The sequence below is a fragment of the Haliotis rufescens genome, unplaced genomic scaffold (assembly GCF_023055435.1).
Source record: "Haliotis rufescens isolate VD_foot unplaced genomic scaffold, xgHalRufe1.0.p SCAF_5, whole genome shotgun sequence".
Taxonomy (NCBI): Eukaryota; Metazoa; Mollusca; class Gastropoda; order Lepetellida; family Haliotidae; genus Haliotis; species Haliotis rufescens.
Genome location: NW_025964223.1, coordinates 42270162 through 42297587, shown reverse-complemented (window position 1 = coordinate 42297587; position 27426 = coordinate 42270162). Strand labels below are relative to the sequence as shown.

Below are 27426 nucleotides of genomic sequence, written 5' to 3'. Positions count from 1 at the left end.
GGAACACCTTCATACCTGTTTGTCACTGGTGGTGATTGGATTTAGATGTCGGACATGTCAAATTGTAATCAGAGTTACTTCCCTTAGTTCCCTGAAACCTTCCCGAGCAATGGACTGAGCCTTGTCATGGCTGATCTCTTCCAAATCAGCTTTTTGCCTCTGGTACGATACCACTGTGAGGACAACTCCACAGAAGGACGCGTAAGGCGAACGTGTTAATCAGATAATCAACATTGAGACTTCTAAAGTCTCGGGGAAACATTCCGACGAACACATCTGACTTTTGGATTTTGAAAACGAATATAATCGAGGAAACCCGAATGTGAAGAAATATGCCGCTTTATTTTCTTTTTGTGGCTAATTCTGTTGTTTGCGAGCGTGATGGCATCTGCAACCAAAGAGGTTATATGGACGGTATATTTGTGTTCTTTGGCGGTTTGAGATGTAATTTCCGAATCTAGGCGGTACAAAATGCTTCGCACAAGAGGGACGGTCGGGTAGCCTAGTGGTTAAAGCGCTATCTCGTAACGCCGAGGACCCGGGTTCGGTTCCCGACATGGGTACAATGTGTGAAGACAATTTCTGGTGTCCCCCGCCGTGATATTGCTGGAATATTGCTAAAAGCGGCGTAAAACCAAACTCACTCACTCACTCACGCTTCGCCCAAGAACACCTCATCCTTTAAATTGATTGGGCGGTCTATCTTCACTCAGGGTTGGCCTGACGCGTTGGAGTTGTTTGAGATCTTGACGCAGACAGTAAAGTAGAGTACAATTATGCCTTGACAGCATGTGGTATAAAGGTGAGGTGTGGTGAAATGGGGTTTTATCGTCGCGTTCAAGATTATTGCACGTGTATATGTGTGCGCATGCGCGCGCGTGCGCGCGTGCGTGCGTGCGTGCGTGTGTGAGTGTGTATGCGGCTGCTAGTCCGGACTATTGCCGTCCACTGTCCACTGAGATACCATGCCGCAGGTTAACATGAATATCCTACACCACTCTGTCGGACTATACGGACTCCAACTCGACCAGTCCTTGTGTGCCAAGAGAGCGGAAGGTCGATAGTTCGATCCCCTGGCTCATACCAAGTTGGTACTTTCTGTAACTCATTATGGGTAAAACAAAGACTTGTTGGATCGGAGTCAGTACTATGTGTCTGAATGGGGTTTCCATGATAAACTGCCGCATGTTATCTGAATGGGTTACTACAAACAGCCAGACACGTGCATCCGCGTCGCAATATAGGTGAAATAATCTTAGCCGCGTCGTTAAATTCCATTTCATCTATCTTTACCTATCACTGCAAACCCCGAAAACGTCGTTTTTCCGTATATGATCATCAGACGGAAAAACGACTAAAATTCATTAAAATTGATTAATTGGTGAGCGTCTTATAGCTACACTCACTCACATCTTATAGCTACACTCACTCGCTCACATCTTATATCTACACTCACTCACTCACATATCTTATGTCTACACTCACTCACTTACACCTTATAGCTACTCTCACTCACTCACATCTTATAGCTACACTCACTCACTTACTTCTTATAGCTTCACTCACTCACATCGTATAGCTACACTAACTCACTCACCTCTTAAAGATACACTTAATAACTCACATCTTATAGCTACACTCACTCACATCGTATAGCTACACTCACTCGCTCACATCTTATATCTACACTCACTCACTCACATATCTTATGTCTACACTCACTCACTTACACCTTATAGCTACTCTCACTCACTCACATCTTATAGCTACACTCACTCACTTACATCTTATAGCTACTCTCACTCGCTTACATCTTATATCTACACTCACTTACTCATATATCTTATGTCTACACTCACTTACATCTTATAGCTACACTCTCTCGCTCACATCTTATAGCTACCATCACTCTCGTAAATCTTGTAGCTACAACCTTTTACATCTTATAGCTACACTCACTTACTCACATCTTATAGCTACACTCACTCACTCCTTATAGCTACACTCACTCACTCACATCTTATACCCACACTCACTCACATCTTATACCTACACTCACTTACATCTTATACCTACACTCACTCACATCTTATAGCTACACTCACTTACATCTTATACCTACACTCACTCACTCACATCTTATACCTACACTCACTCAGATCTTATACCTACACTCACTGACGTCTTATAGCTACACTCACTCACATCTTATAACTCCACTCACTCATATATTATAGCTACACTCACTCACATCTTATACCTACACTCACTCACGTCTTATACCTACACGCACTCACTTCTTATACCTACACTCAATCACATCTTATCCCTATACTCACTGACATCTTATACCTACACTCACTCACACACATCTTATACCTACACTCACTCACTCACATCTTATACCTACAATCACTCACACCTTATACCTACACTCACTCACATATTATAGCTACACTCACTCACATCTTATACCTACACTCACACACATCTTATAGCTACACTCACTCACATATTATAGCTACACTCACTCACATCTTATAGCTACACTCACTTACATCTTATACCTAGACTCACTCACTCACATCTTATACCTACACTCACTTACATCTTATACCTAAACTCACTCACATCTTATACCTACACTCATTCACATCTTATACCCACACTCAATCACATCTTATAGCTACACTCACTTACATCTTATACCTACACTCATTCACATCTTATACCTACACTCACCTAATCTTATAGCTACACTCACTTACATCTTATACCTACACTCACTCACTCACATCTTATACCTACACTCACTTACATCTTATACCTACACTCATTCACATCTTATACCTACACTCACTTACATCTTATAGCTACACTCACTCACTCACATCTTATACCTACACTCACTCAGATCTTATCCTACACTCACTCACATCTTATACCTACACTCACTCACATCTTATAGCTACACTCACTCACATCTTATACCTACACTCACTCACATATTATAGCTACACTCACTCACATCTTATACCTACACTCACTCATATCTTATACCTACACTCACTCACCTATTATAGCTACACTCACTCACATCTTATACCTACACTCACTCACATCTTATACCTACACTCACTCACATCTTATACCTAAACTCACTCACATCTTAAACCTACACTCACTCACATCTTATACCTACACTCACTCACATCTTATACCTACACTCACTCACATCTTATAGCTACACTCACTTACATCTTATACCTACACTCACTCACATCTTATAGCTACACTCACTCACATCTTATACCTACACTCACTCACATCTTATACCTACACTCACTCACATCTTATACCTAAACTCACTCACATCTTAAACCTAAACTCACTCACATCTTAAACCTACACTCACTCACATCTTATACCTACACTCACTCACATCTTATACCTACACTCACTCACATCTTATAGCTACACTCACTCACATCTTATACCTACACTCACTCACATCTTATACCTACACTCACTCACATCTTATAGCTACACTCACTTACATCTTATACCTACACTCACTCACTTACATCCTATAGCTACACTCACTCACTTACATCTTATAGCTACACTCACTTACTCACATTTATAGCTAAACTCACTCGCTGACATCTTATATCTACATTCACTCACTCATATATCTTATGTCTACACTCACTTACATCTTATAGCTACACTCTCTCGCTCATATCTTATAGCTACCATAACTTTCTTACATCGTATAGCTACACCTTCTTACAACCTATAGCTACACTCACTGACTCACATCTTACAGCTACACTCACTCACTTACTCCTTATAGCTACACTCACTCACTTACTTCTTATAGCTTCACTCACTCACATCGTATAGCTACACTAACTCACTCACCTCTTAAAGATACACTTAATAACTCACATCTTATAGCTACACTCACTCACATCGTATAGCTACACTCACTCGCTCACATCTTATATCTACACTCACTCACTCACATATCTTATGTCTACACTCACTCACTTACACCTTATAGCTACTCTCACTCACTCACATCTTATAGCTACACTCACTCACTTACATCTTATAGCTACTCTCACTCGCTTACATCTTATATCTACACTCACTTACTCATATATCTTATGTCTACACTCACTTACATCTTATAGCTACACTCTCTCGCTCACATCTTATAGCTACCATCACTCTCGTAAATCTTGTAGCTACAACCTTTTACATCTTATAGCTACACTCACTTACTCACATCTTATAGCTACACTCACTCACTCCTTATAGCTACACTCACTCACTCACATCTTATACCCACACTCACTCACATCTTATACCTACACTCACTTACATCTTATACCTACACTCACTCACATCTTATAGCTACACTCACTTACATCTTATACCTACACTCACTCACTCACATCTTATACCTACACTCACTCAGATCTTATACCTACACTCACTGACGTCTTATAGCTACACTCACTCACATCTTATAACTCCACTCACTCATATATTATAGCTACACTCACTCACATCTTATACCTACACTCACTCACGTCTTATACCTACACGCACTCACTTCTTATACCTACACTCAATCACATCTTATCCCTATACTCACTGACATCTTATACCTACACTCACTCACACACATCTTATACCTACACTCACTCACTCACATCTTATACCTACAATCACTCACACCTTATACCTACACTCACTCACATATTATAGCTACACTCACTCACATCTTATACCTACACTCACACACATCTTATAGCTACACTCACTCACATATTATAGCTACACTCACTCACATCTTATAGCTACACTCACTTACATCTTATACCTAGACTCACTCACTCACATCTTATACCTACACTCACTTACATGTTATACCTAAACTCACTCACATCTTATACCTACACTCATTCACATCTTATACCCACACTCAATCACATCTTATAGCTACACTCACTTACATCTTATACCTACACTCATTCACATCTTATACCTACACTCACCTAATCTTATAGCTACACTCACTTACATCTTATACCTACACTCACTCACTCACATCTTATACCTACACTCACTTACATCTTATACCTACACTCATTCACATCTTATACCTACACTCACTTACATCTTATAGCTACACTCACTCACTCACATCTTATACCTACACTCACTCAGATCTTATCCTACACTCACTCACATCTTATACCTACACTCACTCACATCTTATAGCTACACTCACTCACATCTTATACCTACACTCACTCACATATTATAGCTACACTCACTCACATCTTATACCTACACTCACTCATATCTTATACCTACACTCACTCACCTATTATAGCTACACTCACTCACATCTTATACCTACACTCACTCACATCTTATACCTACACTCACTCACATCTTATACCTAAACTCACTCACATCTTAAACCTACACTCACTCACATCTTATACCTACACTCACTCACATCTTATACCTACACTCACTCACATCTTATAGCTACACTCACTTACATCTTATACCTACACTCACTCACTTACATCCTATAGCTACACTCACTCACTTACATCTTATAGCTACACTCACTTACTCACATTTATAGCTAAACTCACTCGCTGACATCTTATATCTACATTCACTCACTCATATATCTTATGTCTACACTCACTTACATCTTATAGCTACACTCTCTCGCTCATATCTTATAGCTACCATAACTTTCTTACATCGTATAGCTACACCTTCTTACAACCTATAGCTACACTCACTGACTCACATCTTACAGCTACACTCACTCACTTACTCCTTATAGCTACACTCACTCACTTACATCTTATAGCTACACTCACTCACATCTTATAGCTACATTCACTCACTTACATCTTATAGCTACACTCACTCAGTCACATCTTATAGCTACACTCACTTACTCATATATCTTATGTCTACACTCACTTACATCTTAAAGCTACACTCACTCACATCTTATAGCTACACAAACTTACATCTTATACCTACACTCACTCACTTACATCTTATAGCTACACTCGCTCATTTACATCTTATAGCTGCACTCACTCACTTACACCTTATAGCTACACTCAATTACTTACACCTTATAGCTACACTCACTCACTTACATCTTATAGCTACCATCACTCTCTTACATCTTATAGCTACACTCACTCACTTACATCTTATAGCTACACTCACTCACATCTTATAGCTACACTCACTTACATCTTATAGCTACACTCACTCACATCTTATACCTGCACTCACTCACATCGTATACCTACACTCACTCACATCTTATACCTGCACTCGCTCACAAGTTATAGCAACACTTACTCACATCTTATACCTACACTCACTCACATCTTCTACCTACACTCACTCACATCTTATACCTACACATCTTATAGCAACACTTACTCACTCATACACTCACATCTCACTCACTTCCAGTTTTATGACAGCTGCTTGTAAATACTTGAATCTGGTTAAGACCACGATGACACGTGACTATCTACCTCTGGATTTCACTTTTTATTTGCATTGGATAATGTCATAGTAAATCTGTAATCAATAGCATATTTAGTACACTATCCCGTCATCCACCACAGTGCTTGTCAGTCGCAATTCGCTGCGCAGACAGATTTATGTCTTCAGTTAAAGTTTGCCCTTGTCACCTTAGACGCCACGGTTCAATTCTCAAGGTTCGAATTAGAACTTCGAGGCTGAGTCAGGATTCATCTGTAGTGATATCGGGGGCACGGAGTTGCGTACCTTGGGCACGCCAGAAACCTATGATTGTGGGATCGAATCCCAGTTCGCCCTGATTATGTTTCTAGGTTTGTCAGCACCATACCCGTGCTCGTGGGTTTCACTGAAGAGGTAAACGTCTGAGACCTGCATCACTTCGGGCTTTCCTCCCACATTAAGCTGACACGCCGTGATATAACGTGAATACTGTTAAAAGCGGCGTTAAACCCAACTCACTCACTCACTCACTCACTCACTGTAGTGATACCACTGAAATAATTTTACAAGCGCTCAGGAAGCTGGTCAGCAGTAGAAGCAAACATAAAATATTTAATTCAAGCTGAGTGACCATGTACACAGTCGCTCCGAAATAGATGGATGCACTGTCTTACAGTCATGTCACAGCAACAACTTAGACGGGGTTTTACGTTCCTGCCATGAGAGCTGATCGGTCATTAAACATAAGCTAGAGAGACTGTAAAATGTTCACTTGCTTTCCACAATTATGTACGTTTTTTATACATATCTTTAAAAAAAAACTCTCAGAAAAAAATATCGGTGGACTTACTTATTATTTTAAAAATATGGATCGTTGCATGTACTGTCAACATCTTGTTTTCCTGGCCTCGCCTCGACTATTTACAGACCGCCGTGATATTGCTGGAATATTGTGGCGTAAAATCACATTCACTCACCGAGTCACTCTACTATTAACCCTCGGACGTTGTGACCTTAACCTCGCACATTTCAGGGCGTACACATCTTCCCTCGCGTGCATGAAAGACGCTCTCAGCGGCTGTGACGTACCGGGGCTGAAGACCACGATCAACAATGCAATAGCTGTTGCCACGACAACCATGAATAACATCCCTGGATGTGGTAAGCATAGCCTCCCTTAAAATTCTGTGTGACTTTGTCTCCCATACCCTAGAGAATATATATAAAAAAGAGTCCAATTCAAGTCTAGAATGCTGAGGCAAGGTTGAGGAAATTAAGGATTGTTCTGGGATCTATTTAGATTCTACTCTTTTTTGTAGATATATCTTTTCAGATGAGATAACATTATTCCAAAGACTAAATGTTAGTCTTCCCTCTATAAGGTTTGTTAAAATAAATGTCCTGATTTGTATTGTCGCGCGTCCCTAAAATTGTTATCTCCCTTTTTATATAATTATTATTTTGGAAGCACTGTTAACAAATGGTATCCTTGCTTATGTCTGGCTCATTAAGAGTTGCTGTAGCACATTTCAAATTGGTTTCTGGAATAGGTACCAATTGGGATAATCGTGTACTGATAACTGTCATTTATGTCCACTATGGAACCAAGTTTATTTCTGTGGTCACTTCCACCTCCCACCAGTTCTATGGGAACAGGAACATTATCCCCAGGTTGAAGTAAGACGAGCTCTATCATAATGGATGAACAACTTCTTTATTACAATTAGTGCGACGTTTCGGTGTAGATCCTATAGCTAACACCTTTATCAAGCAAGTGATGATCACTTGCTTGATAAAGGTGTTAGGATCTACACCGAAACGTCGCACTAATTGTAAGACGAGTTCTATGGATAAACAACTTCTTTATTACAATTAGTGCGACGTTTCGGTGTAGATCCTATAGCTAACACCTTTATCAAGCAAGACGATCACTTGCTTGATAAAGGTGTTAGGATCTACACCGAAACGTCGCACTAATTGTAAGACGAGTTCTATGGATGAACAACTTCTTTATTACAATTAGTGCGACGTTTCGGTGTAGATCCTATAGCTAACACCTTTATCAAGGAAGTGATGATCACTTGCTTGATAAAGGTGTTAGGATCTACACCGAAACGTCGCACTAATTGTAATAAAGAAGATGTTCATCCATAGAACTCGTCTTACTTCATCACACCAACTTCTAAATGCCACTGAAAGAAGTTATCCCCAGGTTGACCCGCAAATAACCGTATGCGGTCTCTCGTGACCATACGTTCAACTTGGGTGGGGCCACGGTTTTCATGTAACTGTGGAAAGGAAAATAGACCATTGTAACTTGGTCTCAACAATGAGCATCTAATTGGAGTAGTTAGCGAGTGTTGTTTGATCAAGGATTACGATACTGATGTGGTATCAGACAGGTAATGTAAAAGAGACACTAACATTGCTTTCAGTTCAAGAAATGACAGTCACTAAACAATTGATTTCACCTAATGACAAGCTGTATAGTCACTTCACGAAAAGACTGAAAGATTGAGCAAGTTCATGAAATGTTTGATTTCAGTCTGATTGTATAACACACACGTCATTCAATCTAAGTATACTGTTATATGTGTTTAACCTGCGAACCCTTCCACTCAGTCAATTTTGAAAAAAGTCATGTAAACCCAGAATATATTTAATCGAGCCTCATATGACAAGAATCGGCTGACCCGTACCTTCCGCTGTGTAGCGAACTCATCAATAAATTTGGAATGACGGAAACAGAGATACTTATCTCGGATGATCTCGCCACCTTCTGTTACATTATAGTTTTAGTGAGTGAGTGAGTGAGTGAGTATGGTCTTACGCCGCTTTTAGCGACATTCCAGCAATATCACGGCGGGGAACACCAGAACTGGGCTTAACACATTGTACCCCTGTGGGGAATCGAACCCGGGCCTCGGTGCGACGAGCGAATGCTTTAACCACTAAGCTACCCCATCGCCCCCATTATAGTTTTAATCTGACAAGGACAATTATCATTCTCGAAAAGTTCGAAATGAATTTGAAATGGATTTCGTTAATTACAACGATTGTACGTTGAACGATTAAACGAATAGCATGCACGAAGTAAGTTTTGCATGTGTACACATTTTCTCTCCAGGTGCTGATGCCGTGACAGGGAGCGTGGTGACCTTCGTGCTGTGTCTGATCTCCACCATCATTGGATCTAAGTAGCCTCAAGGGTTGAGAAACATCAAGAGATATAACTTTACCTAGGGCGATGTTAAGTATCTCCAACGATGCTAGTAGCGTGAAGCGATTTTTAGGGTAAGGTTCCGTATGTAAATGACGTCAAGGAAAGTAATTTAACGTCAGCCGATATCAAGTAACCTCAAGCGATGTTAAGTAACGTCAGCGATGTTAAGTAACGTCAAGCGATGTAAGTAACGTCATTGATGTTTAGTAACGTCAACGATGTTAGTAACATCAGCGATGTTAAGTAACTTTGGCGATGTTTAGTAACGTCAAGCGATGTTAAGTAACGTCAGCTAAGGTTTAATAACGTCAGCGATGTTAAGTTACGTCAAGCGATGTTAAGTAACGTCAGCGATATTAAGTTACGTCAGCGATGTTAAGTAACGTCAAGCGATGTTAAGTAACGTCAGTGATGTTTAGTAACGTCAAGCGATGTTAAGTAACGTCAATGATGTTTAGTAATGTCAAACAACGTCATGCCCTGATGCTCCTTCACGAGGATTTCTTTACACATTATAAATGTTTGTTTTCAATTTGTTCTTTTTACACTCATAATAGATACATGTACGTATGTAATCGTTTTGCGTGAACTTTGTGTGTTGTCATTGTTAGTGTAAAATATAATACATACTGAAGCGAGAATACGGGAGCCTTTTGGGGCCTTTCGTTCTTTTTTTCTTGAAATTTCAAGATAATAAGTTGATACATCAGTTGAAATTTCAAGTTAATATCTTGAAATTTCAACATATGTATCTTGAAATTTCAACGTAGCATCTTGAAATTTCAACATAGCCTAGCATAGATACTAACTTGAAATTTCAAGATACATAAGTTGAAACTTCAAGATACTAACTTGAAATTTCAATATAATGATCTTGAAATTTCAAGATAATAACTTGAAATCTTGAGATATTAACTTATGTATTAACTTATGTATCTTGAAATTTCAACATAGCATAACATAGATACTAACTTGAAATTTCCAGAAAAAACAAATGGCCCTGAAAGGCTTCCGTAAGAATACGGTAACGCACTGAAACCATTGAGTGAACATAACCGAATTAAGTAAAAAGTTCTTAATTCTTAATTTAACGGATTTTGTGCGTGAAATCTATGGCGACACGTCGACGGGGCTTACACCCAAGATTAGTCAATACAACTCAAATAATATGGGATTTTGATTTGTTTATTTATTTATTTGTTTGTTGTTTAACGCTGCACACGCGATATTCCAGCTGTATGACGGCGGTCGTCGATCTACGCAATTAGGAACGATGACATGCATCAACCAGGCCAGCCAATCTGACCACCCGATCCCGTTTGTCGCCTCAAACAACATGGGTTGCTGAATATGTATTCTCTACGCGGATCTTCACGGGTCGATTAACAAGGGAAGTACTTTTACATGTATGTCACTGTGACAAGGTTGTCCATAAAACATACCTACAAAAGAGTTAACTTGTCATTTGTACATTTTCTGTATATATGTGGGCAGGTATTAAAGAGACTTACACATTGACCCTATACACTGAGTGAGTTGGGTTACACGCCGCGTCGAACACTACTTCATGTATATCAGGGCGTGTCGGCTCAATTTGGAAGGAAAACTTTGGCGTTTTCGTAAAACCCAGGATATTGGTATGGTTTAAACATGTTAAAGCCATGTCGTTGTTCCATCCCTTCGTGATGTGTAGCATGCTAAGGAACAGACACATGCTAACGATTTGGTGCTGACAAACCAATGAAAAGCAGGGCGAGATTCGAACCGCGATCCACGGATCCTAACCCCGCTGAGGAACGCATCCCTTCACAGAGAATGACGGCACCTTCTGACTTGGTACCGATGTATTTATGTTTGGATCCGGGTATATCAAATCTCCACCAACTAATGGCTAAATTAAACCCTAATAGAGCATTACAATCCTGGGGATGGGAGGGTGTGTGTGTTCAATTAAAAGAGGGGCACGGTGGCCCAGTCGTCTAAGGCGCCGCGATTCGCTGTGCAGAGTTGCGTCCCTTGGGCACGCCAGAAACCTATGATTGTGGGTTCGAATCCCGGTTCACCCAGATTATGTTTCTAGGTTTGTCAGCACCATACCCGTGCTCGTGGGTTTCATCGAAGTGAGACCTGCATCACTTCGGGCTTTCCTCCCACATTAAGCTGACACGCCGTGATATAACTGGAATATTGTTAAAAGCGGCGTTAAACCCAACTCACTCACTCCATCAAAAGAATTTCGGATTGTGTTGTCTTGTAGCGATATGCTACTACCATCTTAAACAAATGTTGATAAAATACCTCTTGCTCTAGTGTTATTTTAATGTGCCAAGACAAAATTCAAGTTTAACGGACTCTACGAACATTCGTGACTAGGAAATTAAATCGTAACCTAAACATATCTAATATTTATAGCAATTGGATTATAACATATGTAACACTTTCTGTACGGAATAAAAAATATTTACTAGTATTCAGTTGTTCACAAGCGTTAATCTACACGTCTCTTTATCGCAACGATTGCATACGTAATCTATATTTAACGAAGATAACAAAACGGCATATGCTCACATGCTATTTGGCATAAACCCATGACAGGGCACAACCACAGCCTCAATTAAGAACAATTCAGTTTACAAATGTTGACGAGATGCTACATAATGTGACCGCCTCCGTGGTCTAATGGTAGAGCGTCAGCCCGGAGAGCGGAAGGTGCGGGGTTCGATCCCCGACCGCGTCATACCAAAAGACGTTAAAAGATGGTACTTGTTGTTACCCTACCTGGCGCTCGGCATTAAGGGATTAAAACAAGGACTGGTCGGCTCGGAGTCAGTATACTGTGTCTGAGTGGGGTATTCATGTTAAACTGCGGCATGATATCTCAGTGTGCTAGCACTATAAATCGGCGATAGTCCGGACTAGTACAAGCAGCCACACACACACACATACACGTGCATGCACGTCGCTATATAAGTGCAATAATCTTGGACGCCCCGTTATATAACGTTGCGTCCAAGATTATTGCACTTATATAGCGACGTGCATGCACGTGTATGTGTGTGTGTGTGGCTGCTTGTACTAGTCCGGACTATCGCCGATTTATAGTGCTAGCACACTGAGATATCATGCCGCAGTTTAACATGAATACCCCACTCAGACACAGTATACTGACTCCGAGCCGACCAGTCCTTGTTTTAATCCCTTAATGCCGAGCGCCAGGTAGGGTAACAACAAGTACCATCTTTTAACGTCTTTTGGTATGACGCGGTCGGGGATCGAACCCCGCACCTTCCGCTCTCCGGGCTGACGCTCTACCATTAGACCACGGAGGCGGTCACATTATGTAGCATCTCGTCAACATTTGTAAACTGAATTGTTCTTAATTGAGGCTGTGGTTGTGCCCTGTCATGGGTTTATGCCAAATAGCATGTGAGCATATGCCGTTTTGTTATCTTCGTTAAATATAGATTACGTATGCAATCGTTGCGATAAAGAGACGTGTAGATTAACGCTTGTGAACAACTGAATACTAGTAAATATTTTTTATTCCGTACAGAAAGTGTTACATATGTTATAATCCAATTGCTATAAATATTAGATATGTTTAGGTTACGATTTAATTTCCTAGTCACGAATGTTCGTAGAGTCCGTTAAACTTGAATTTTGTCTTGGCACATTAAAATAACACTAGAGCAAGAGGTATTTTATCAACATTTGTTTAAGATGGTAGTAGCATATCGCTACAAGACAACACAATCCGAAATTCTTTTGATGGAGTGAGTGAGTTGGGTTTAACGCCGCTTTTAACAATATTCCAGTTATATCACGGCGTGTCAGCTTAATGTGGGAGGAAAGCCCGAAGTGATGCAGGTCTCACTTCGATGAAACCCACGAGCACGGGTATGGTGCTGACAAACCTAGAAACATAATCTGGGTGAACCGGGATTCGAACCCACAATCATAGGTTTCTGGCGTGCCCAAGGGACGCAACTCTGCACAGCGAATCGCGGCGCCTTAGACGACTGGGCCACCGTGCCCCTCTTTTAATTGAACACACACACCCTCCCATCCCCAGGATTGTAATGCTCTATTAGGGTTTAATTTAGCCATTAGTTGGTGGAGATTTGATATACCCGGATCCAAACATAAATACATCGGTACCAAGTCAGAAGGTGCCGTCATTCTCTGTGAAGGGATGCGTTCCTCAGCGGGGTTAGGATCCGTGGATCGCGGTTCGAATCTCGCCCTGCTTTTCATTGGTTTGTCAGCACCAAATCGTTAGCATGTGTCTGTTCCTTAGCATGCTACACATCACGAAGGGATGGAACAACGACATGGCTTTAACATGTTTAAACCATACCAATATCCTGGGTTTTACGAAAACGCCAAAGTTTTCCTTCCAAATTGAGCCGACACGCCCTGATATACATGAAGTAGTGTTCGACGCGGCGTGTAACCCAACTCACTCAGTGTATAGGGTCAATGTGTAAGTCTCTTTAATACCTGCCCACATATATACAGAAAATGTACAAATGACAAGTTAACTCTTTTGTAGGTATGTTTTATGGACAACCTTGTCACAGTGACATACATGTAAAAGTACTTCCCTTGTTAATCGACCCGTGAAGATCCGCGTAGAGAATACATATTCAGCAACCCATGTTGTTTGAGGCGACAAACGGGATCGGGTGGTCAGATTGGCTGGCCTGGTTGATGCATGTCATCGTTCCTAATTGCGTAGATCGACGACCGCCGTCATACAGCTGGAATATCGCGTGTGCAGCGTTAAACAACAAACAAATAAATAAATAAACAAATCAAAATCCCATATTATTTGAGTTGTATTGACTAATCTTGGGTGTAAGCCCCGTCGACGTGTCGCCATAGATTTCACGCACAAAATCCGTTAAATTAAGAACTTTTTACTTAATTCGGTTATGTTCACTCAATGGTTTCAGTGCGTTACCGTATTCTTACGGAAGCCTTTCAGGGCCATTTGTTTTTTCTGGAAATTTCAAGTTAGTATCTATGTTATGCTATGTTGAAATTTCAAGATACATAAGTTAATACATAAGTTAATATCTCAAGATTTCAAGTTATTATCTTGAAATTTCAAGATCATTATATTGAAATTTCAAGTTAGTATCTTGAAGTTTCAACTTATGTATCTTGAAATTTCAAGTTAGTATCTATGCTAGGCTATGTTGAAATTTCAAGATGCTACGTTGAAATTTCAAGATACATATGTTGAAATTTCAAGATATTAACTTGAAATTTCAACTGATGTATCAACTTATTATCTTGAAATTTCAAGAAAAAAAGAACGAAAGGCCCCAAAAGGCTCCCGTATTCTCGCTTCAGTATGTATTATATTTTACACTAACAATGACAACACACAAAGTTCACGCAAAACGATTACATACGTACATGTATCTATTATGAGTGTAAAAAGAACAAATTGAAAACAAACATTTATAATGTGTAAAGAAATCCTCGTGAAGGAGCATCAGGGCATGACGTTGTTTGACATTACTAAACATCATTGACGTTACTTAACATCGCTTGACGTTACTAAACATCACTGACGTTACTTAACATCGCTTGACGTTACTTAACATCGCTGACGTAACTTAATATCGCTGACGTTACTTAACATCGCTTGACGTAACTTAACATCGCTGACGTTATTAAACCTTAGCTGACGTTACTTAACATCGCTTGACGTTACTAAACATCGCCAAAGTTACTTAACATCGCTGATGTTACTAACATCGTTGACGTTACTAAACATCAATGACGTTACTTACATCGCTTGACGTTACTTAACATCGCTGACGTTACTTAACATCGCTTGAGGTTACTTGATATCGGCTGACGTTAAATTACTTTCCTTGACGTCATTTACATACGGAACCTTACCCTAAAAATCGCTTCACGCTACTAGCATCGTTGGAGATACTTAACATCGCCCTAGGTAAAGTTATATCTCTTGATGTTTCTCAACCCTTGAGGCTACTTAGATCCAATGATGGTGGAGATCAGACACAGCACGAAGGTCACCACGCTCCCTGTCACGGCATCAGCACCTGGAGAGAAAATGTGTACACATGCAAAACTTACTTCGTGCATGCTATTCGTTTAATCGTTCAACGTACAATCGTTGTAATTAACGAAATCCATTTCAAATTCATTTCGAACTTTTCGAGAATGATAATTGTCCTTGTCAGATTAAAACTATAATGGGGGCGATGGGGTAGCTTAGTGGTTAAAGCATTCGCTCGTCGCACCGAGGCCCGGGTTCGATTCCCCACAGGGGTACAATGTGTTAAGCCCAGTTCTGGTGTTCCCCGCCGTGATATTGCTGGAATGTCGCTAAAAGCGGCGTAAGACCATACTCACTCACTCACTCACTCACTAAAACTATAATGTAACAGAAGGTGGCGAGATCATCCGAGATAAGTATCTCTGTTTCCGTCATTCCAAATTTATTGATGAGTTCGCTACACAGCGGAAGGTACGGGTCAGCCGATTCTTGTCATATGAGGCTCGATTAAATATATTCTGGGTTTACATGACTTTTTTCAAAATTGACTGAGTGGAAGGGTTCGCAGGTTAAACACATATAACAGTATACTTAGATTGAATGACGTGTGTGTTATACAATCAGACTGAAATCAAACATTTCATGAACTTGCTCAATCTTTCAGTCTTTTCGTGAAGTGACTATACAGCTTGTCATTAGGTGAAATCAATTGTTTAGTGACTGTCATTTCTTGAACTGAAAGCAATGTTAGTGTCTCTTTTACATTACCTGTCTGATACCACATCAGTATCGTAATCCTTGATCAAACAACACTCGCTAACTACTCCAATTAGATGCTCATTGTTGAGACCAAGTTACAATGGTCTATTTTCCTTTCCACAGTTACATGAAAACCGTGGCCCCACCCAAGTTGAACGTATGGTCACGAGAGACCGCATACGGTTATTTGCGGGTCAACCTGGGGATAACTTCTTTCAGTGGCATTTAGAAGTTGGTGTGATGAAGTAAGACGAGTTCTATGGATGAACATCTTCTTTATTACAATTAGTGCGACGTTTCGGTGTAGATCCTAACACCTTTATCAAGCAAGTGATCATCACTTCCTTGATAAAGGTGTTAGCTATAGGATCTACACCGAAACGTCGCACTAATTGTAATAAAGAAGTTGTTCATCCATAGAACTCGTCTTACAATTAGTGCGACGTTTCGGTGTAGATCCTAACACCTTTATCAAGCAAGTGATCGTCTTGCTTGATAAAGGTGTTAGCTATAGGATCTACACCGAAACGTCGCACTAATTGTAATAAAGAAGTTGTTTATCCATAGAACTCGTCTTACAATTAGTGCGACGTTTCGGTGTAGATCCTAACACCTTTATCAAGCAAGTGATCATCACTTGCTTGATAAAGGTGTTAGCTATAGGATCTACACCGAAACGTCGCACTAATTGTAATAAAGAAGTTGTTCATCCATTATGATAGAGCTCGTCTTACTTCAACCTGGGGATAATGTTCCTGTTCCCATAGAACTGGTGGGAGGTGGAAGTGACCACAGAAATAAACTTGGTTCCATAGTGGACATAAATGACAGTTATCAGTACACGATTATCCCAATTGGTACCTATTCCAGAAACCAATTTGAAATGTGCTACAGCAACTCTTAATGAGCCAGACATAAGCAAGGATACCATTTGTTAACAGTGCTTCCAAAATAATAATTATATAAAAAGGGAGATAACAATTTTAGGGACGCGCGACAATACAAATCAGGACATTTATTTTAACAAACCTTATAGAGGGAAGACTAACATTTAGTCTTTGGAATAATGTTATCTCATCTGAAAAGATATATCTACAAAAAAGAGTAGAATCTAAATAGATCCCAGAACAATCCTTAATTTCCTCAACCTTGCCTCAGCATTCTAGACTTGAATTGGACTCTTTTTTATATATATTCTCTAGGGTATGGGAGACAAAGTCACACAGAATTTTAAGGGAGGCTATGCTTACCACATCCAGGGATGTTATTCATGGTTGTCGTGGCAACAGCTATTGCATTGTTGATCGTGGTCTTCAGCCCCGGTACGTCACAGCCGCTGAGAGCGTCTTTCATGCACGCGAGGGAAGATGTGTACGCCCTGAAATGTGCGAGGTTAAGGTCACAACGTCCGAGGGTTAATAGTAGAGTGACTCGGTGAGTGAATGTGATTTTACGCCACAATATTCCAGCAATATCACGGCGGTCTGTAAATAGTCGAGGCGAGGCCAGGAAAACAAGATGTTGACAGTACATGCAACGATCCATATTTTTAAAATAATAAGTAAGTCCACCGATATTTTTTTCTGAGAGTTTTTTTTTAAAGATATGTATAAAAAACGTACATAATTGTGGAAAGCAAGTGAACATTTTACAGTCTCTCTAGCTTATGTTTAATGACCGATCAGCTCTCATGGCAGGAACGTAAAACCCCGTCTAAGTTGTTGCTGTGACATGACTGTAAGACAGTGCATCCATCTATTTCGGAGCGACTGTGTACATGGTCACTCAGCTTGAATTAAATATTTTATGTTTGCTTCTACTGCTGACCAGCTTCCTGAGCGCTTGTAAAATTATTTCAGTGGTATCACTACAGTGAGTGAGTGAGTGAGTGAGTGAGTTGGGTTTAACGCCGCTTTTAACAGTATTCACGTTATATCACGGCGTGTCAGCTTAATGTGGGAGGAAAGCCCGAAGTGATGCAGGTCTCAGACGTTTACCTCTTCAGTGAAACCCACGAGCACGGGTATGGTGCTGACAAACCTAGAAACATAATCAGGGCGAACTGGGATTCGATCCCACAATCATAGGTTTCTGGCGTGCCCAAGGTACGCAACTCCGTGCCCCCGATATCACTACAGATGAATCCTGACTCAGCCTCGAAGTTCTAATTCGAACCTTGAGAATTGAACCGTGGCGTCTAAGGTGACAAGGGCAAACTTTAACTGAAGACATAAATCTGTCTGCGCAGCGAATTGCGACTGACAAGCACTGTGGTGGATGACGGGATAGTGTACTAAATATGCTATTGATTACAGATTTACTATGACATTATCCAATGCAAATAAAAAGTGAAATCCAGAGGTAGATAGTCACGTGTCATCGTGGTCTTAACCAGATTCAAGTATTTACAAGCAGCTGTCATAAAACTGGAAGTGAGTGAGATGTGAGTGTATGAGTGAGTAAGTGTTGCTATAAGATGTGTAGGTATAAGATGTGAGTGAGTGTAGGTAGAAGATGTGAGTGAGTGTAGGTATAAGATGTGAGTAAGTGTTGCTATAACTTGTGAGCGAGTGCAGGTATAAGATGTGAGTGAGTGTAGGTATACGATGTGAGTGAGTGCAGGTATAAGATGTGAGTGAGTGTAGCTATAAGATGTAAGTGAGTGTAGCTATAAGATGTGAGTGAGTGTAGCTATAAGATGTAAGTGAGTGAGTGTAGCTATACGATGTAAGAGAGTGATGGTAGCTATAAGATGTAAGTGAGTGAGTGTAGCTATAAGGTGTAAGTAATTGAGTGTAGCTATAAGGTGTAAGTGAGTGAGTGCAGCTATAAGATGTAAATGAGCGAGTGTAGCTATAAGATGTAAGTGAGTGAGTGTAGGTATAAGATGTAAGTTTGTGTAGCTATAAGATGTGAGTGAGTGTAGCTTTAAGATGTAAGTGAGTGTAGACATAAGATATATGAGTAAGTGAGTGTAGCTATAAGATGTGACTGAGTGAGTGTAGCTATAAGATGTAAGTGAGTGAATGTAGCTATAAGATGTGAGTGAGTGTAGCTATAAGATGTAAGTGAGTGAGTGTAGCTATAAGGAGTAAGTGAGTGAGTGTAGCTGTAAGATGTGAGTCAGTGAGTGTAGCTATAGGTTGTAAGAAGGTGTAGCTATACGATGTAAGAAAGTTATGGTAGCTATAAGATATGAGCGAGAGAGTGTAGCTATAAGATGTAAGTGAGTGTAGACATAAGATATATGAGTGAGTGAATGTAGATATAAGATGTCAGCGAGTGAGTTTAGCTATAAATGTGAGTAAGTGAGTGTAGCTATAAGATGTAAGTGAGTGAGTGTAGCTATAGGATGTAAGTGAGTGAGTGTAGGTATAAGATGTAAGTGAGTGTAGCTATAAGATGTGAGTGAGTGTAGGTATAAGATGTGAGTGAGTGTAGGTATAAGATGTGAGTGAGTGTAGGTTTAAGATGTGAGTGAGTTTAGGTATAAGATGTGAGTGAGTGTAGGTATAAGATGTGAGTGAGTGTAGGTATAAGATGTGAGTGAGTGTAGCTATAATAGGTGAGTGAGTGTAGGTATAAGATATGAGTGAGTGTAGGTATAAGATGTGAGTGAGTGTAGCTATAATATGTGAGTGAGTGTAGGTATAAGATGTGAGTGAGTGTAGCTATAAGATGTGAGTGAGTGTAGGTATAAGATGTGAGTGAGTGTAGGATAAGATCTGAGTGAGTGTAGGTATAAGATGTGAGTGAGTGAGTGTAGCTATAAGATGTAAGTGAGTGTAGGTATAAGATGTGAATGAGTGTAGGTATAAGATGTAAGTGAGTGTAGGTATAAGATGTGAGTGAGTGAGTGTAGGTATAAGATGTAAGTGAGTGTAGCTATAAGATTAGGTGAGTGTAGGTATAAGATGTGAATGAGTGTAGGTATAAGATGTAAGTGAGTGTAGCTATAAGATGTGATTGAGTGTGGGTATAAGATGTGAATGAGTGTAGGTATAAGATGTGAGTGAGTTTAGGTATAAGATGTAAGTGAGTGTAGGTATAAGATGTGAGTGAGTGAGTCTAGGTATAAGATGTAAGTGAGTGTAGCTATAAGATGTGAGTGAGTGTAGCTATAATATGTGAGTGAGTGTAGCTATAAGATGTGTGTGAGTGTAGGTATAAGATGTGAGTGAGTGTAGCTATAATATGTGAGTGAGTGTAGGTATAAGGTGTGAGTGATTGTAGGTATAAGATGTGAGTGAGTGAGTGTAGGTATAAGATGTGTGTGAGTGAGTGTAGGTATAAGATGTCAGTGAGTATAGGGATAAGATGTGATTGAGTGTAGGTATAAGAAGTGAGTGCGTGTAGGTATAAGACGTGAGTGAGTGTAGGTATAAGATGTGAGTGAGTGTAGCTATAATATATGAGTGAGTGGAGTTATAAGATGTGAGTGAGTGTAGCTATAAGACGTCAGTGAGTGTAGGTATAAGATCTGAGTGAGTGTAGGTATAAGATGTGAGTGAGTGAGTGTAGGTATAAGATGTAAGTGAGTGTAGCTATAAGATGTGAGTGAGTGTAGGTATAAGATGTAAGTGAGTGTAGGTATAAGATGTGAGTGAGTGTGGGTATAAGATGTGAGTGAGTGAGTGTAGCTATAAGGAGTGAGTGAGTGTAGCTATAAGATGTGAGTAAGTGAGTGTAGCTATAAGATGTAAAAGGTTGTAGCTACAAGATTTACGAGAGTGATGGTAGCTATAAGATGTGAGCGAGAGAGTGTAGCTATAAGATGTAAGTGAGTGTAGACATAAGATATATGAGTAAGTGAGTGTAGATATAAGATGTAAGCGAGTGAGAGTAGCTATAAGATGTAAGTGAGTGAGTGTAGCTATAAGATGTGAGTGAGTGAGAGTAGCTATAAGGTGTAAGTGAGTGAGTGTAGACATAAGATATGTGAGTGAGTGAGTGTAGATATAAGATGTGAGCGAGTGAGTGTAGCTATACGATGTGAGTGAGTGTAGCTATAAGATGTGAGTTATTAAGTGTATCTTTAAGAGGTGAGTGAGTTAGTGTAGCTATACGATGTGAGTGAGTGAAGCTATAAGAAGTAAGTGAGTGAGTGTAGCTATAAGATGTGAGTGAGTGAGAGTAGCTATAAGGTGTAAGTGAGTGAGTGTAGACATAAGATATGTGAGTGAGTGAGTGTAGATATAAGATGTGAGCGAGTGAGTGTAGCTATAAGATGTGAGTGAGTGTAGCTATAAGATGTGAGTTATTGAGTGTAGCTATAATATGTGAGTGAGTTAGTGTAGCAATACGATGTGAGTGAGTGAAGCTATAAGAAGTAAGTGATTGAGTGTAACTATAAGATGTAAGTGAGTGTAGCTATACGATGTAAGAGAGTGATGGTAGTTATAAGATGTAAGTGAGTGAGTGTAGGTACAAGACGTAAGTGAGTGTAGCAATAAGGTGTAAGTGAGTGTAGCTATAAGATGTGGGCGAGTGAGTGTGTGTAGCTATAAGATGTGAGTGAGTGAGAGAGTGTAGATATAAGATGTAAGTGAGTGAGTGTAGATATAAGATGTAAGTGAGTGTAGCAATAAGGTGTAAGTGAGTGTAGCTATAAGATGTGAGCGAGTGAGTGTAGCTCTAAGATGTGAGCGAGTGAGCGAGTGTGGCTCTAAAATGTGAGCGAGTGAGTGAGTGTAGCTATAAGATGTGAGTCAGTGAGTGAGTGTAGCTATAACATGTTAGCGAGTGAGTGTAGATTTAAGGTGTAAGTGAGTGAGTGTAGCTTTAAGATGTGAGTGAGTGTAGCTATACGATGTAAGTGAGTAAGTGTAGCTATAAGGTGTAAGTGAGTGTAGACATAAGATATGTGAGTGAGTGAGTGTAGATATAAGATGTAAGCGAGTGAGTGTAGCTCTAAAATGTGAGTGAGTGAGTGTGGCTCTAAAATGTGAGCGAGTGAGGGAGTGTAGCTATAAGATGTGAGTGAGTGAGTTAGTGTAGATATAAGATGTTAATTAGTGAGTGTAGCTTTAAGATGTGAGTGAGTGAAGCTATAAGATGCTAGTGAGTGAGTGTAGCTAGAAGATGTGAGTGAGTGGGTGTAGATATAAGATGTGAGTGAGTTAGTGTAGCTATAAGATGTGAGTGAGTGAGTGTAGGTATAAGATGTAAGTGAGTGAGTGTAGCTATAAGATGTGAGTGAGTGGGTGTAGATATAAGATGTTAGTGAGTGGGTGTAGATATAAGATGTGAGTGAGTGGGTGTAGATATAAGATGTTAGTGAGTGGGTGTAGATATAAGATGTGAGTGAGTGGGTGTAGATATAAGATGTGAGTGAGTGAGTGTAGCTATAAGATGTGAGTGAGTGTAGCTATAAGACGTGAGTGAGTGAGTGTAGCTATAAGACGTGAGTGAGTGAGTGTAAATATAAGATGTGATTGACTGATGGTAGCTATAAGATGTAAGTGAGTGAGTGAGTGAGTGTAGCTATTAGATGTTAGTGAGTGAGTGATACGCCGTTTCAAGCACTTTTCCAGCCATATCACGGACGGGTTTTACACCCTGTACCCATGTGGGGAATCGAACAGCATGACAAGCCAACGCGTTAACCACCGACCCCGACTTTATAATGTTTATACAATTCATTCACTCAAAATATATACAAAAAGGTATATTGTCTGTGTCAATAACAACTTTCGAACAGAACAGCAAGTTATGGAAGAATATGAATATGAGTAAAGCAATATTTTCTTACTCGCACGTAGCTGTAGTTGTAGTGCAAGACAAATAGTTACAGGCACCGTCCGCACTTGCATACAGTGCAGCTGAAACAGATTAATGATCACTCTGAAGTAATGGCTTCATCAAATATCGGCAAAACATTATCCGTCATCCACAAAATACCTGTCAAACATTACCCTTCATCCACAAAATGCCTGTCAAACATTATCCTTCATCCACAAAATGCCTGTCAAACATTATCTTTCATCCACAAAATGCCTGTCAAACATTATCTCATCCACAAAATAACTGTCAAACATTATCCTTCATCCACAAAAAACCTGTCAAACATTACCCTTCATCCACAAAACACCTGTCAAACATTATACTTCATCCACAAAATGCCTGTCAAACATTATCCTTCATCCACAAAATGCCTGTCAAACATTATCTTTCATCCACAAAATGCCTGTCAAACATTATCTCATCCACAAAATAACTGTCAAACATTATCCTTCATCCACAAAAAAACCTGTCAAACATTACCCTTCATCCACAAAACACCTGTCAAACATTATACTTCATCCACAAAATACCTGTCAAACATGTCAAACAAATTCGTCATTACAATTAGGAGCCACATTTCGGTGTAGGCTCTGACACTGTGTTCTTGCTTGATGATGGTGTTAGAACCTTTACCTGCGCCTCCATCCATAAAAATACATGTCAAACAAAATCCATTATCCACCTAAAACAAGCTACTTCCTAGAAATCCAGTTGTTTCGCTATTCGCTTTCTAAAGGGGTTTGTGCGGATGTCATTTGTCTTCGGTGTGTATGGTCAGAATGGCAACTGTCCTGGGTGTCTATAGGCCGGATGACACCTACCGTGATGTGTGTGGTCAGAATGGCAACTGTCCTGGGTGTATATAGACCGGAAGGCACCTACCGTGATGTGTGTGGTCAGGATGGCAACTGTCATGGGTGTATATAGGCCGTATTGCAACTACCGGTATTTGCATGGTCAGGATGGCAACTGTCCTGGGTGTCCATAGGCCGGATGACACCTACCGTGATGTGTGTGGTCAGGATGGCAATAGTTCTGGGTGTATATAGACCGGAAGGCACCTACCGTGATGTGTGTGGTCAGGATGGCAACTGTCCTGGGTGTATATAGGCCGTATTGCAACTACCGGTATTTGCATGGTCAGGATGGCAACTGTCCTGGGTGTATGTAGACCGGATGGCACCTACCATGGTGTGTATGGTCAGGATGGCAACTGTCCTGGGAGTATATAGACCGGATGACACCTACCATAGTGTGTATGGTCAGGATGGCAACTGTCCTGGGAGTATATAGACCGGATGGCACCTACCATGGTGTGTATGGTCAGGATGGCAACTGTCCTGGATGTATATTGACCGGATGGCACCTACCATGGTGTGTATGGTCAGGATGGCAACTGTCCTGGATGTATATAGACCGGATGGCACCTACCATGGTGTGTATGGTCAGGATGGCAACTGTCCTGGGAGTATATAGACCGGATGGCACCTACCATGATGTGTATGGTCAGGATGGCAACTGTCCTTGGTGTATATAGGTGAGGTGAAATTGGGTTTAACGTCGCGTCCAAGATTATTGCACTTATATAGCGACGTGCATGTACGTTTGTGTGTTTGTGTGGCTGCTTGTACTAATCCGGACTGATGCCGATTTATAGTGCTAGCACACTGAGATATCATGCGGCAGTTTTTAACATGAATACCCTACTCAGACACAGTATACTGACTCCGAGCCGACCAGTCCTTGTTTTAGCCCCTTAATGCCGAGCGCCAGACAGGGCAGCAACAAGTACCCTCTTTGAACGTCTTTTGGTATGACGCGGCCGGGGATCGAACCCCGGACCTTCCGCTCTCCGGGCGGACACTCTACCACTGGACCACGGAGGCGGTCTCCTTGGTGTATATAGACCGGATGGCACCTACTATGGTGTGTATGGTCAGGATGGCAACTATCTTGGGAGTATATAGACCGGAATGCACCTACCATAGTGTGTATGGCCAGGATGGCAACTGTCCTGGATGTATATAGACCGGATGGCACCTACCATAGTGTGTATGGTCAGGATGGCAACTGTCCTGGATGTATATAGACCGGATGGCACCTACCATAGTGTGTATGGTCAGGATGGCCACTATCCTGGATGTACATGTATATAGACCGGATGGCACCTACCATAGTGTGTATGGTCAGGATGGCAACTGTCCTGGATGTATATAGACCGGATGGCACCTACCATGGTGTGTAAGGTCAGGATATGGATAAGATATATATAACCAAATTAGGTGCACAAAGCAGATTAACAGGCACTTGCATAACGCATATACTACCAGGACTTACAACGCACCTGGTACAATATTAACATAAAAATGTACTAATAAACCAAGCTAAGATAATAGTGACTAGGAATATTGACATTAGAGAGGACAGGTACAACAGTCGTAGCATAGGTGGTTGCGTGAACGACTACAAATCAATAGGAAGCATGTTCGTTTCTCGAATTTTTGAAAGTGTTCGGCTCATAAATGTGACTAATAGAATATCTGTCATGCAGACGCTCACAATGAAATTATGTCTGACTACTACGAAGGACCCATAACTTTTAACAGCCCATAAATTCTAAACAAGTTTTAAAAGCTCCATTTTAAAACACATTTGTTTATAGTGGATCACTGTAACATCTTCATCACAGCACGAAATAATCTCAGCTCTGGTGTTGAAGGTACTATTACCCAAACTCACACGAACCTAGCTGCCACATGCCTCATCGATTGAAATCAATATTTACTTTAGCGGAAGGTAAAATCGAGGGCAACCCATCGATGTTATACCAACAAGGATCATGCTGTTAATACACTAGACAGGCCGCCCATCACATACATCATATGGTATTCAAAATCGTGTTTTACATTTTGGTCCAGCGTTAAATAAACGCCATAAACTTTATGTTTAAGTAGCTTCAGAATTGGATTGAAAGATTTGAAAAAATATGACAAAACATCAATTATATGTTCTGCAGGGTTGTTTCAACTGGACCTAGTTGTTTGCCAGTCCAAGATCAGTTTGAATTCTTCATAAACCAAAACTTTAAGATAATGTGCCGATTCCTCTCAGTAGGCAATAAAAACGACATGGTCCTTTCCATTAAAGACATATCTGCCAAAAGCAGATTCAATTATACGAACCCGACCATATCACGAGCATGTGTTTAAAAATCAATATCAAATAGTGATGACACGAGGTCTTCGCGAAAAACGTGAAAAATAAGTCAAACAGTCAAACTGTTGTCAAGATGAGGAGTTGAAGAAATACCATACATTAGGATGTCCACGATTTTAATAATTTCTTGCGCAGTTCCAACTTAGAATCATTCATAGCAGTTATATTCATATCAAACTTTTCCCATCCTCATTATTTCCAAATCATTGTTTCTGTCAATAAATACAAACTGAAACTGATAAAAAATAATCTTACCTAGGACACAAGCGGCGATGAGGATGCAGTTCATCTCTATCGGTTTACAGTTTCTTGGCAGACAGGATCCAGAGGCAAGTTAGAAACCCTATTATGCTTCTGATGCTGACAGTGAAGTGACCACGCCTATATAGCACACTGTTTCGTATTATTTCCATGGAGACATCATCAAGAGGTATTGCGAAATATGATTTCAGTTTGAGTCCTTTTATTTATTGCACAGCGTCTCCAAGCATAACAATGGATGACACATAGCTATGCGTGCAGGGATGTACACAACTCCTTTCTCTTTCGCAATATGCTGAGCCGTGTCATGGAAACTGACATGCTCGTATGAAAACGAGAAGGGTAACAACCAGGAATCCGGGGTCAGAGATAAAGAATATATTTATTTGGCACAGCTCACTACAAATATCTTCATTGTGAAATTAGATTGTATATTTGAAAGGCATTTAGATGTGATACAGATACGGAAGGGAATTTATGGATGTCAACTTCTTTTTTTCATCAGGAACACAACGTTTGGGAGTATATGCTTTCTCTTTCATCAGGTGATTTTATTCATAAATCTTGTTCGTGTCCTCATTGTCCTTCG

The 27426-nt window shown here is 40.3% G+C and overlaps 1 protein-coding gene across 1 annotated transcript; it reads right to left on the bottom strand.

Moving 5' to 3' along the window:
• Window positions 1–15036: 15036 nt before the first annotated feature.
• LOC125373467 lies at window positions 15037–26942 on the bottom strand. The gene is made up of 4 exons (XM_048384561.1): window positions 26832–26942; window positions 23329–23398; window positions 17828–17955; window positions 15037–15861 (listed from the first exon to the last, which is right to left on the bottom strand). The coding sequence occupies exons 1-4, from the start codon at window positions 26863–26865 to the stop codon at window positions 15788–15790; spliced, it is 306 nt and encodes a 101-aa protein (XP_048240518.1). The 5' UTR covers window positions 26866–26942; the 3' UTR covers window positions 15037–15787.
• Window positions 26943–27426: the final 484 nt, after the last annotated feature.

Bases quoted from the DNA above. Each gene is read 5' to 3' on its own strand.
- LOC125373467 (XM_048384561.1), bottom strand. From the start codon at position 26,865: ATGAACTGCATCCTCATCGCCGCTTGTGTCCTAG. The intron at 23,399-26,831 runs GTAAGATTATTT...AATCTGTTTCAG, and splicing joins CATCGCCGCTTGTGTCCTAG to CTGCACTGTATGCAAGTGCG. The intron at 17,956-23,328 runs GTAAGAAAATAT...CGCACATTTCAG, and splicing joins ACAACTACAGCTACGTGCGA to GGCGTACACATCTTCCCTCG.